This window comes from Polistes canadensis, unplaced genomic scaffold (assembly GCF_001313835.1).
Source record: "Polistes canadensis isolate GaletaPanama2010 unplaced genomic scaffold, ASM131383v1 scaffold_25, whole genome shotgun sequence".
Taxonomy (NCBI): domain Eukaryota; kingdom Metazoa; phylum Arthropoda; class Insecta; order Hymenoptera; family Vespidae; genus Polistes; species Polistes canadensis.
This window is the reverse complement of record NW_014569572.1, coordinates 428,229-441,216: the sequence shown is the minus strand read 5'-3', so window position 1 is coordinate 441,216 and position 12,988 is coordinate 428,229. Positions and strand designations below refer to the sequence as shown.

Below are 12,988 nucleotides of genomic sequence, written 5' to 3'. Positions count from 1 at the left end.
ATGTTTTGGTATAAGAGAGCGTCTCGTTTGTTGGTTGCTCAGCTGTTTTGAAGAATCGACGCGGCTACAGCCGCCTGGCAGTGACTGCTCGTGATTCGACGTGTGATCGCTGTTTTCACGTCCAAACGCGAACAGATGTGGAGTGACTGTCCAAATTTCTGACATATCTTAACCACGATTCTTTAAACAGGATCTTTTTTCTACGTTATTAATAATACTTAACGTTAATTCGTGAGTGAGTGTGTAATATTTGCCTTATACAATCAAAAAACGAAATATACACAAAAACAAAAAAGAAGAAGAAGAAGAAAAAGAAGACAAAAAAAAAGAAAAGAAATCGCCATGAGCGAGTTAACTCAAGAAGAAGTAAGTATTAATATTCTCGTACTTAATCCCGCTATTTCGACGCATTAAATCGTTATTGCCATTTTTAAATTATCTTTATTTTATATTTTTCTCATTTTTCTATCCAATTTTATTTAATGATTGAATGTCCTACGACAGGCGTATCCGTTTTAACATATCGCCAATGTTAGTTTATTTCAAATATTTCATTTGTTAGAGAAATCATTTAGTTTACGTATTATATCGAGGAATCGAAGCATCTAATAATTATATAACAAATACGTTGTAAATGTAAGCTTCTATGTTCTTAATACGATGCTGTTTAGAACAATGACAGATCAAACAATGAATATGTATATAGGTTTACATCGTACGTTTACATGCACCTACATATATCACACGCGTATATGACTTTTACAATGATTTTTTATTTTTTAATAATATTATTATTTTTTTTTTTTTTTAAGATACAACTAAGTATAATAAATGTAATAATAAAGCAGTAATGACGAAGCTTTGAACGAAATATTTTTCATTATATATATATATATATATATATTATATATATTCTTTCGTTTCTTTGTCCATAGCAAGAAAACAATGATCTTGGAAATGTTTCAAAAATTTAATCAATTTGAAGAAAAATAATAAGAATTTTATGCATTCACATGCTATTTGAAATATCTTTGTTTTTGCATATTGATATACGAATGTTTTTGTTTTTTTCGTTCAACTATATATATATATCATCTGTTATTTATCATTAAAAAAGACATTGCATAATTTATCTTTTATTTATTTACCGATGTAGTTTGTTACAGTGCTTACAATCAAATAATGCTGAAACTATAAACTGCATTATATGCGATTAATAATTCTGGAGATTCTTTGTTTCCAATTTTTCTACGAGTATGTATCTTTGTAGATAAAGTATTATGAGATGATTTTTCTTTAAGTAATACACTTGTCAATTATATACTCGAATGCATGCATTGTTCTTAGCTTTAATATTTTAATAATTATCCATCGAGAAGAGCCATATACTTCATTAATACGATTCTATAATAACATACATTTTAAGAAAATATTAACTTTTCTATGTCTGTTATTTTTTCTTTTTTTTCTTTTTTAAAAAAGTGCTCATAACAATTTTCTTATTACAAATATAATATCTACTTTTAAATTAGATTCATATATTAGTTTCAACGTTTGCTTTCTTTTTCTCTGTAATAATATCATAACAGTAAATGCAACACAAATTTCAAATTTAATATTGTTTATGTAAAGTAATACGTAAGACAATATAAATAAAATAAGTGCATAGAGCAGTTATTTGTTTAGTATTATCAGTTTAATTAGCAGTTTTTCTATTGAAATAACTTTTAACGAATTTTAATAAAATATCTAAAAACAAAAGATACAATCTTTTTTGTATTTATCATTTTTAATTTCCTTTTATTTGACACATTTACATTATATAATTCATATGATTATTTTTTAATTATCTTATTTACTAATGTATATTGGGTTTTATTTTTATATTCACAATATATTTTAGATGAGAAGAAGGCGATTAGCGCGGTTAGTGGGTTTAGACACCAGTTGTCCAACTAACAACTCTAGTAACAATGGAGGTACGATATCTCCAAGTACACCAGGCCCATCAAATCCATTTGTAGGATCTATAATGTCTCCAGCTATACAACAACAATTTAATAATCAAGAAATTCCAATGGAGGTTGAAGAAACTAGTGAGAAACAATCTGGTGTAGATGTTGATTCTGGAATTGAAAATATGGAAGTTGAAGATTCGGACAGAAAAGTGTCACGTTCACGTGTAAGTGTGCTTTTATTATATACAAATTTCTACACACACACATCGTTTAATTAAATTATTTAATATTTATTGTTATTTTTTAGACAACAAGTTCTAGCACAGAAGTGACCACTGAACAAATTCATATTGTTATATCACGAGTATTGTGTGTATCGTGGAAAGAATCGTTAGAAGGAACAGTAATTTTACCAGACATGTCAGCTTACGCACTCATTCACAAATTAACCGATGTCGCGGACATTATCAATCAAGCTATTATGGAAGTTTTATATATGTTTTCAAGAGGAGAAGATCCATTTAAAAAAATAATTTCAGAAATGTCATCCGATCGTGAAGACAGTCCGAACAGCCAAACAAGTCCTTTGTTGAGTCCAGTAATGACTGCACCATCGTATCAATTACCAACATTACCATTACCTGCTGGAAGTAAATCATTGCAGCCTAAAAGTCTTATTTATTTATTAGATTCATATTCGCGAGTTGCAATAGAAGAACGTAATCATCCTAAGGTATAAATCATATTTAGCATATAAGTGAATCGTTAAATCGTAGATTTCAATCTTTATTCATTCATATTTATTTGTAAACTATAATCATAATGTTTAATGTATGTCATGTGTATTTGATTATTTTTATGTTAACAGCGATCAAGTATACCACCACTTTCTGATGTACTATCAACTCTGCGAGCTCAATGTGTTCAATACTCAAGTCTTGTTTTACAAGGTCTTATAGGGATTTGTCAAAACTCTGTTACACCAGCTTATATCTCACCACTTCTTCATCCAATGCTCTCGCAGAGTTTGCCCCGCGGTTACTTGCACGAACTCGTAGCTAGAACACATACGAATTCAAATATCTTCAGTAAAATTTTCACCCCTTTACTGCAAGGCCTCTATCTTTCAATGCAACAAGCTAGTCTGGTTGGTAATACACATCGAAGACCTATAGAAGCACTTGAAGAACTGATAGAGATTCGTTGTGGACCTAACGGCAATATACGTCCCATATGTCGTCTAATCACCCACCAAGCACAATTTTTACCTGATGTAATGACGAATGCTGCTGGAAGAGAACTTACAAGGACTTCATTTCTCGGACCATTTTTATCAATTTCTGTGTTTGCTGAAGATCAACCTAAAGTAGCCGAAAAATTCTTTAGTGGAAATCCATTTACTGATAAATCAATGAATTTAACATTACAGCAAGAATTAGAAAGCACGAGAACTTCTTTCCACAAAATGCTTCATGCGATACTAGCAAATAGTAATTGCCGCGATGCTATGTTAGCATATTTAGCAGCATTATTACGTCACAACGAAAAGCGTGCCCAAATACAAACTGAAGAGTTTTCGCTTGCTGGAGATGGATTTATGCTAAATTTACTCTCAATATTACAAATGCTCTCGGTTAAAGTCAAATTGGATACGATTGATCCTTTGTATCCATTTCATCCTTCTAGTTTCGTTGAAATAAAAAATGACACAAGACTGAAACTTTCTTCTCAAGAAGTTACAGAATGGCTAAAGGAATTAGAAAAAACACATAAGTGGGTTGAAGCTAAATTTCCAACACAATGTTGGTTTCTTACATTGCACTGTCATCATATAGCATTGTTACCAGCTTTACAAAAGTATCAAAGAAAATTAAGAGCTCTGCGTGATTTGCAAAAAATGATCGATGAATTACAAGCATCCGAACCTCAATGGAAAGATGCTCCATTTGCTGGACACAACAAAGAATTGTTAAAGCGATGGAAACAGCAACTAAAACGTCTTGGTAAATCCAAATCATGTGCAGATGCTGGTTTGATCGATCCTGTGCTTCTAAGGAGATGTTTGCATTTCTATATTTCTGTTGCTGAAATTTTACTTAGTCTTTTGACACAGAGCTCAGCTAGTAGTCCGTTTCTTGAACTTCCCTTGTCACAAGAAATTCCACATAAATTTACAGCCCTACCAGAATGGTATGTGGAGGATATTGCAGAATTTTTATTATTTACTATTCAGTAAGTTATTCATGTAATTTTGATAAATCTAATATAGATATCATGTTGCCTACACATAATAACATATGTATCTTCTCTTACAGATTTTGTCCAACAGTAATAGTAAATAATATGGACAATTCATTGATTACATGGTTACTTGTGGTAGTATGTACACCACATTGTATACGTAATCCATATTTAATTGCAAAAATTATTGAGGTTTTATTTGTAATTAATCCTAATGTTCAAGTAAGTATAAACAAGATATTATTGTCAATCAATACAAATTATAATGATATTAATAAATAATATCTCCAATAGGGTAGAACAGAAACATTACATGATCAAGTTATGGCACACCCAATTTCTAAGACGTATTTGGCGTCTTATCTCATGAAGTTCTATACTGATGTTGAAACAACTGGTTCCAGCTCAGAGTTCTACGACAAATTCTCTATTCGTTATCATATTAGTTTAATTCTAAAGTCAATGTGGGATAGTCCAGTACATCGGGCGTCTATTGTAAATGAAAGCAATAATGGCAATCAATTTGTTAAATTCATTAACATGTTGATGAATGACACAACTTTCCTACTTGATGAAAGTTTAGAATCATTAAAACGTATACATGAAGTTCAAGAACTGATGTCTGATCTCAATGCATGGTCTGCTCTTTCTGAAGAACAACAACAATCACGAAAAAGACAATTGACAGCGGACGAACGACAAGCTAGATCTTATTTAACGTTAGCTAAAGAAACAGTTGCCATGTTTCATTATTTAACTGTTGATATCACAGAACCATTTTTGCGTCCAGAATTAGTTGGAAGATTGTGTGCCATGTTAAATTTTAATTTACAACAATTGTGTGGACCTAAGTGTAAAAATTTAAAAGTGAGAAAACCACAAAAATATGGGTGGGAACCACGGACGTTATTAAGTCAGTTGGTTGATATATATTTACATCTTGACTGTGATAATTTTGCGGCTGCTTTGGCTAGCGACGAGGTAAGTGATACAAATATCATATTAAGAAATAATTGGTATCTTGAAGTAACTCTTTATTATTATTATTATTATTATTATTATTATTATTATTATCTGTTTTATTAAATATATACTATTTAATAAACATCTATTTCATGAAAATATGCATTTACAATTGCAGCGATCATTTTGCAAAGAATTATTTACTGACGCTGCAAATAGATTACAAAAGTCTGCAATAAAAACAACCACTGAGATTGAAAGGTTTATAGCACTTGCTGAACGAGCAACAGTGATCGCAAGAGATAATCGTGCACGTGACGAAGATTATGGCGATGCACCAGAAGAATTTCGAGATCCTTTAATGGATACTCTTATGGAAGATCCTGTTAAGCTTCCATCTGGTATTGTTATGGATAAAGCTGTTATTATAAGACATTTATTGAACAGTGCAACAGATCCTTTTAGCCGTCAACCACTTAGCGAGGATATGCTTACACCAAGTAAGTTTTTTTTATTCTCTCTTATTTTTTGTTACATAAATACTCAATTTTGTTTATATTACAATTATTTTATCTACTTTTTCTTTAAATGCAATTATTAAAGAGTATGAAAAAAATATTTAAATGCATTTTTTATTTCATCTAGTGAAGGTAATTTTATATAAATGTATTAGTAATATTCTTGATTCTTTACACATTTGGAAAACTGATTTCAAGAGCAAATGAACTGCAAATTAAATAGAAAATTTAAAACAAATTAATCATATACTTTCTTATCAAAAATTCGAAATATTTTTAGTGGCCGAATTAAAAGAAAGGATATCTATATGGAAACAACAAAAGAAAAAACCAACAAATATTTAAAAGGTGCTAATTAGAAGAGCCTTTTTATATCAACATCACCTTACCACATAGATTGCATTGATACAACATGGTACTATTTATCAGTTAATGGACGTATCAATCTAATGTGGTAGAAGTGCATTAGTGCAATGATCTCGCTACTGTGCAACTGTTGCTCTCAATAAATTTACAGTTTTTATACAATAAATATAAAACAGACTGCAGCTAGGAAACTGCCTCTATTCCTCTAAACATATTCTAGGAACATGTATATAAATACTAGCTAAGTGCTAGTGTCCAAAATTAAATGTTACTCAAAAAGTATGCTTTTCCTTCCTTTGTATGTTTCTTGATGTAGATGGCTGCGGATAAAGAATGTATCAAAGTTGTAATTGCATATTACATTGAATATGCTATTTTAAATATTATGGAATAGAAGTATTGGTATGTATCTCAGATTTTGATTAATCCAATTTTTGGGAGTAAAACGATGTTATTTAAGATAAAATTTATACATAGAATTTGTAATTAGAGATTTCAGGAGAATTTATAACAAATGAATTTCTCATTTAAATTTTGAATAACTATTTATGAGCAAATGGCTAATATTGTTTACAATGGTTATGGGTGTATGATCTTTCCATCATCGATATTATACGCAATTATTATTAAGTATTACGTAAAAATTAGAAAAGAGTATTCATAATTGTACACACTATTTTTTCTAATTTTAATTTCTAAATTATTCGTCTTGTTGATTAGTGATCTTAAATTTTTTAAAGTTATGCGTGAAAGATAGCATACATAAGTCTTGTATCGTTCATTTATAATTGCACAATTATACAAATTATCATCATTATTATTATTATATATTTTTTTCGTATAAATATTGTAAGACAGACAATGCAATTTTTGTGAATTATTATTTTCACTATTCTATTAATATTTTAAAAGCTGTAGCTACACATTCCAAAGAAAATGCAGAAGAAGAGAATATTGTTTCTTATTATATAACATTAAATTCCATGTTCCAGAATGGTTGGAAAATTGTAATATGAAATTTTTCTTTTTTTTTGTATTTTGCAAGATCATTTGAAACTTTTTCTTTTTCATAGCTGCATTTATTTTGTATCATTTTTAAGTATTATGTATAACATTGTACTTCCATGGTGCCAGATGTTGATTGTTCTTTTATAATGAGATAATCTTGTCATTATTGTAAATATGAAGTATTATAACAAATACAGAAAAAAAAGAATATTTCATAAAAAGTATAGATAACATTTGGTTATTGATAAGTATCATTGAATAAACTCTCATGTTATCCAGCCCGATTTCTATTAAATTTTGTATTTATTATAAAAACTAGTTACATAACTTCTGCACTGTCTATATACCAATCATTCAAAGTCGAGCAAATATAATTTAATGTTAAATATAAATTAATACAATCTTTATGTATGAAAATTTACATGTTTTAACACAACATTTAGTTTTATATATTTGTAATAAGAAATAAAATTATTATAATTTAGAGCAGAAGTTACATGTAAAAAATACTGTACTTCTGTTCATATTATTATTATTATTATTATTATTATTATTATTATTATTATTATTATTATGTATTAAAACTCCTGAATTGGAAATTATGATAAACATATAACAAAGTATTGATCACATTATAATCATATCACTATATTTTATAAATCAAATCAAATGTCTGTAAATGACAAAAGCATTCAATTGATAATCAAGCATTATTAGAAAAATATCCCATTATATTACACCATTTGTAAATAGCTTAAAAAAACAATTTACCCATAGATACTAATATTTGTAATGACATTTTTTATGTCTTCTGTAATGTAATCATGTACTGAAATATCTTTCCACCTTCAGGAAAGTTGCTTATTATGTTATTTGTAAATAATAGAATTGATGTACAATATGAGAGAAAATAAACACGATTTATGCAAAAAAAAAATATCTAAATAAAATAAGAAAGAAGCTATTACTTATAAAATAATAGTAAGCCTTTCTTATAAATAACAAATGAAGTAATATAGCATTGTAAACTTATATAAAATAATAATTGTAAAGAAAATGTTTATTTTTAATATTTCTTTTCACTTCCTTGCAGTTAATGTATGGTAATAATGTCATAATTAAACATTTTGATATCATTTTTGCAATACATAAGAATATATAACGAAATTCATTTATTTTGTAACTGTTTTTATTCTTTTTTTTTTATAAAAATATAAACATATGACTAAAATAACGAAGAAATAATATAATAAACCTCAATATATTTATTTATGTTCTATTAATGTTTTATATATGCAGATTATCCTGTTTCTGTTGGTATAAGCGAGCAGGGTATAACTCCACATGAAAAACTAAGTGAAAAATATAGTATAAAATTTGTTTATACAAAATGTTATTTCCGAAAAAAATAAATTGTAAAATGACTTGTACCATCAATTAGCTCAAAAAATCTTCTCTTCTCATACCAATTCTTCGTAACAAATCTGAATTAATTTTGCCTCTTCCTATTCCCATATCACTTGTTACTGATTCTATATCTTCAAACTTTATATCTTCGTCAATTTCAACTAATAGAACTTCTGAATAACCACGGGGTGGTCTTAAATCTTCATCGTCATTGTAATATTTTGAGTAATCTTCTCTGTTATTTAAGGAATTTATAGATATGTTTATAATTTCAAATAAAAATTATATATATTTAGAATATAGGATATAAAAACTTATGCAATGATACTAAATTATATATATACTCTCTTTTAACTTATATATATAAGCTAAATATATTATTATATCAAACATTTTGTAAATATATAAAATTACCTTATATTAAAATGAGGATTTTCCTTTATATTAGATACCGAATCAGATTTAAGTAATTTATCCCAGTTTTCGCTAGAGTCAATCAAATCTGTTGTTTCATGTTGCAATTCCTTTTTCTCGATTTCTTGAAGTATAAAACAAAGTAATATATTTAACATAATTGTTAATTATTTTCTATTAAAAAATATATAAATAAATTAATATATAAAGAGAGATATAATCTTGAGGCATTTGTATTTACGGTCACATAGTTCATGTTTAACTAGTTTTCGCTCTGGGCATTGAGTAATATGTTCACTTATTTCACGTTTAAATAAACGATGGGACGCATTGAAAGGACACATAACTTTATAATCACTTGGATAGTTCTATCAGAAACAAAAGAAAACAATGTGAATATAATAATATTCCATTTACTCGTAAATTTTTCTTTATTACCTTTTCGCATTTGACGATATGTTTTTGAATGCGTGATTTAGCTATTCTGTGATTTTCGTTGAAAGGACATATTACAACATTGTTATTGAAAGAATTGTACATTTTAATCGTTTCTTTGCTAGTCACTTTTTAATAATTAATAATTGTTTTTTATTATGGCTATTCACCATCTTTTGTTTGAAACATACACGGCTTCAGCGACAACTTTGGATAAAATCTGAACTAAAAGTGTAACAAGATAACAATATCCCCACCATGTGGTTACTATTTTGATATAAAAATGTTTAATGTACCATGCAATACCTAATAAAAATATTTCCGATCGGATTGTTAATTACGGAGTAATCTCTATCAAACAAGATTCGTGAATTTATATATATAATTATTGTGTATAAATAATGTACATAATATTTAAATAATTGTAAAATAAGCGAATTACCAAGATCAGTCGAGTGTTTATTTTTATTGAAATTGATGTTTAGAAGAAAGAAAATTTCATGTACAATACATTTTTAGAAATAGGTCTTGTTTAATAAATTTTTTAATAATTCTTTCAAACACTTAATCGTGTCTTTTACAAAAATATATCTTTAATAAGCATTAATATGAAAATGTAAAAATATTTATTCAATTATTGTGTAATAAAAAACTTTAACCACATTATTAGATTGTTGCTTAATTAAATGCTTATGAATATCAATTATTTGAATAGATGATTTTATTAATGATGAAATAGTCTCACGTTTGTATGGCATAATACAATATTATGTTCATTGCAGGCTTGAGTTACCACAACGTCGTTAGTAGAACCAGCAGGACTAGCGATGTATTTAACTCCACTCTGTAATTTGATAATAGCAATCATAAAAATATTTACATTTTTATTTAGTTATAGTTATAAATGTATATATTAGAGAAGTATAGAAACTAACAAGTCTAGCTCTATCCACATTATCTCTAAATGGGAAGAAAGCGTCGCTACTAATAGCAACGCCGCTTAGCTTTTTAATCCATTCTTTTTTATCATTTTCAGAGAGTTTTTCAGGAACTTCTTCATACATTGCTGCCCAAGTAGATTCGTCCATGTCTTTTCCAATAGATCCATTAACATAATTATCAATAGCATTTGAAATTTCAGCTCTTTTTACACCTTTCTTGAATTTCATACCAATTACTTTAGGATGCTGTCTAAGCCACCTATGAATATAATAATAATAATAATTAATATAATATTTTTTGTAACAAGGTTTCAATTAACATATACCATACCAATTATCAGCTTTGTCTCCAGCTAATCGTGTACAATGAATCCTTGACTGTTGACCTGCGCCAATTCCAATAACTTGTCCATCTTTTGCATAACATACCGAATTACTTTGAGTATATTTTACAGCAATAGTTGCTACAATCAAGTCTCGCATAGCTGCTTCTGATATATCTTTTACGTTAGAAACAATATTTTGGAAAGTCTGGCTATTAATAATTGCGTCATTGCGCCTTTGTTCCATTGTAAGTCCATAAAGAACTTTGTGTTCCATTAAAGATGGTTCATAAGTTGGATCAATTTGTAATATACAATAGCCGCCACTTTTTTTTTTCTTTAAAATTTGAAGAGCTTCCCCTGAATAACCAGGAGCAATTATACCATCAGAAACTTCCCTACAATTGTATGATATTAAATAGCAAGTAAAATAACATTGAATAAATTTACATTACTGAAGTAAATGTATAAATAGAAGTAATAATAATAGTAATAATAATAATAATAATAATATATTACCTTGAAATAATTTTAGCTGTCGCGACATCGCATGGATCAGATAATGCTACAAAATCTCCAAAACTAGACATTCTATCTGCTCCTCTTGCTCGAGCATAAGCAGCAGATAAAGGCGTTAATTGATTAATCAAATCATCTACTTGACATAATTTAGCTTGCACACTATCTAATGGAACACCAACTGCTGCACCTGCTGGGCTAACGTGTTTGAAAGATGTTGCAGCTGGTAATTTCAAAGCAGTTTTTAATTCTTTTACTAATTGATAACCATTTAGCGCATCACATAAATTAATAAAACCTGGAGACCCATTAACAACTGTTAACGGTAGCTTATCCAAAGTTGTAAATATTTGTGCTGGTTTCTGATGTGGATTCATTCCATATCTAAGAGTTAGTTGTGAAACGCCAGCACTGTATTGTTTACGGAAAAAGTCTGAAATAGCATTATCATATTCTGCAGTATGCGTGAATGCTTTTAATGCTAACATTTGCCTAGAACCAAATGAAAATTATTTATATTAATTTAATTGACTTAAAAATTTGTAAATATATAAAAACAGTTTAAGGAAAATCATACCTAGTTTGAGCAGATGTGTCCTTGTTAGAAGAAGTTTCTATTTCATTGATCACCTTATCGTAATCATTTGGATCACAAACAACTGTCACTCTAGAATGATTTTTTGCTGCTGCACGCAACAGAGTAACACCTCCTATATCAATATTTTCTACAGCATCCTTAATTTCTACATCAGGTTTTGATACAGTTTTTATAAATGGATACAAATTGCATATTACTATACTAATCAGATCATAATTTTGTTTTTGAAGATCTTTTTGATCCGATTCTGTGAGCCTAGCCAATATACCTGTATTCATAGATAACATAATTATATATAATATGTGAACACAAATTTTATTTCTTAATTTAGTAATAAATACTATAGAAATATCAAAAATTGTATAAACTTAAAGTAAAAGTATTAAGTTCATATAATTGTTAATTATAAATGATCTACCGGCATGAACAGCTGGATGGAGAGTTTTTACTCGGCCTCCAAGCATTTCAGGTGCTCCAGTAATATCTGATACATCTTTAACTGGTAGACCAGCTTCTCTCAATGATTTTGCAGTACCACCGGATGCAACTAAAGTTAATCCTATTTCATGCAGTTTTTTACCAAGTGGAAGTAAGTTGGTTTTGTCAGAAACACTTAGAAGAGCTATGATTAAGTATAAAAAAAATTATTAAATATATTACAATCCATTATGTGGTAAATATTTAATTAATAATTCTAAAGTATATTTATTTAGTTAAAATTTCTACCTAGTTTTCCAGCTGCCATTTTTTCGTTCACTTAGTTGTAGAAAATTGTAAAATAAGTTTTTTTAAAGAACGATTTATTGTAACAAGTTATAAAATTATGTTGTATTCGGACCAGATGAAAGAAGTTTAATGGTGATCTTAGAGGCGGGAATTATCTTTATAACTTGCTTTCAGGACCGTATCTAATCAGGGGGACTTTATATTGTTTTCTTTTTTAGGGGCGCCTATTATAAGCACGTATAACATACAGCACTGATAAACATATGTGTGACAACGTTGTAATTACATGTGTTAAGTAAAGGGCTAATAATTAGTCTCAATGTCGTAAAAAATTCGTGGACTTAAGATCTTAGAAAGAAAAAATTCTAAAAGCAATAGGTTTTATAACATTTAATGTCGTTCCTGGTCAATAGCCATAAATAGTTTAAAATTACTTTATTATGCCTTGTTGATAATATGTTTTGACCAACAATTTACGTCAAAGTATTTCGCAGTTCGTGGGTGGCCGTGTTAAATGTTATCAATATTAAATAAGATAAAGTTACTGCAATAACAGATGAATAATTGAACT

General features: G+C 28.4%; 3 protein-coding genes across 3 annotated transcripts; 1 reads left to right on the top strand and 2 right to left on the bottom strand.

Annotated features, from left to right (window-relative positions):
* The first annotated feature begins 33 nt into the window (after window positions 1-33).
* On the top strand, window positions 34-7,499 carry LOC106783742 (ubiquitin conjugation factor E4 B). Its single transcript, XM_014742541.1, has 8 exons — window positions 34-366; window positions 1,904-2,182; window positions 2,266-2,691; window positions 2,827-4,190; window positions 4,274-4,421; window positions 4,494-5,180; window positions 5,341-5,662; window positions 5,961-7,499. Exons 1-8 carry the CDS (start codon window positions 343-345, stop codon window positions 6,023-6,025), a joined length of 3,315 nt encoding a protein of 1,104 aa, XP_014598027.1. The 5' UTR covers window positions 34-342; the 3' UTR covers window positions 6,026-7,499.
* Window positions 7,500-8,227: 728 nt separating this feature from the next.
* Window positions 8,228-9,555, bottom strand: LOC106783741. Its single transcript, XM_014742540.1, has 5 exons — window positions 9,314-9,555; window positions 9,117-9,243; window positions 8,876-8,999; window positions 8,486-8,696; window positions 8,228-8,406 (listed from the first exon to the last, which is right to left on the bottom strand). The coding sequence occupies exons 1-4, from the start codon at window positions 9,413-9,415 to the stop codon at window positions 8,492-8,494; spliced, it is 558 nt and encodes a 185-aa protein (XP_014598026.1). The 5' UTR covers window positions 9,416-9,555; the 3' UTR covers window positions 8,228-8,406; window positions 8,486-8,491.
* A 283-nt stretch (window positions 9,556-9,838) lies between these two features.
* LOC106783740 (bifunctional purine biosynthesis protein PURH) lies at window positions 9,839-12,567 on the bottom strand. Its single transcript, XM_014742539.1, has 7 exons — window positions 12,418-12,567; window positions 12,110-12,313; window positions 11,671-11,959; window positions 11,094-11,585; window positions 10,583-10,972; window positions 10,246-10,510; window positions 9,839-10,154 (listed from the first exon to the last, which is right to left on the bottom strand). Exons 1-7 carry the CDS (start codon window positions 12,434-12,436, stop codon window positions 10,035-10,037), a joined length of 1,779 nt encoding a protein of 592 aa, XP_014598025.1. The 5' UTR covers window positions 12,437-12,567; the 3' UTR covers window positions 9,839-10,034.
* Between the last annotated feature and the right edge of the window lie 421 nt (window positions 12,568-12,988).

Coding starts and splice junctions, on each gene's coding strand:
- LOC106783742 (XM_014742541.1), top strand. CDS start 343: ATGAGCGAGTTAACTCAAGAAGAA. Junction 4,191..4,273: donor TTTTTATTATTTACTATTCA/GTAAGTTATTCA, acceptor CTTCTCTTACAG/ATTTTGTCCAACAGTAATAG. Junction 5,663..5,960: donor CGAGGATATGCTTACACCAA/GTAAGTTTTTTT, acceptor AAATATTTTTAG/TGGCCGAATTAAAAGAAAGG.
- LOC106783740 (XM_014742539.1), bottom strand. Junction 11,586..11,670: donor GACACATCTGCTCAAACTAG/GTATGATTTTCC, acceptor ATTTGGTTCTAG/GCAAATGTTAGCATTAAAAG. Junction 10,155..10,245: donor ATGTGGATAGAGCTAGACTT/GTTAGTTTCTAT, acceptor ATCAAATTACAG/AGTGGAGTTAAATACATCGC.
- LOC106783741 (XM_014742540.1), bottom strand. CDS start 9,415: ATGTACAATTCTTTCAATAACAATGTTGTAATATGTCCTTTCAACGAA. Junction 9,000..9,116: donor TAAACATGAACTATGTGACC/GTAAATACAAAT, acceptor TTATACTTCAAG/AAATCGAGAAAAAGGAATTG. Junction 8,697..8,875: donor AATCCTCATTTTAATATAAG/GTAATTTTATAT, acceptor CTTAAATAACAG/AGAAGATTACTCAAAATATT.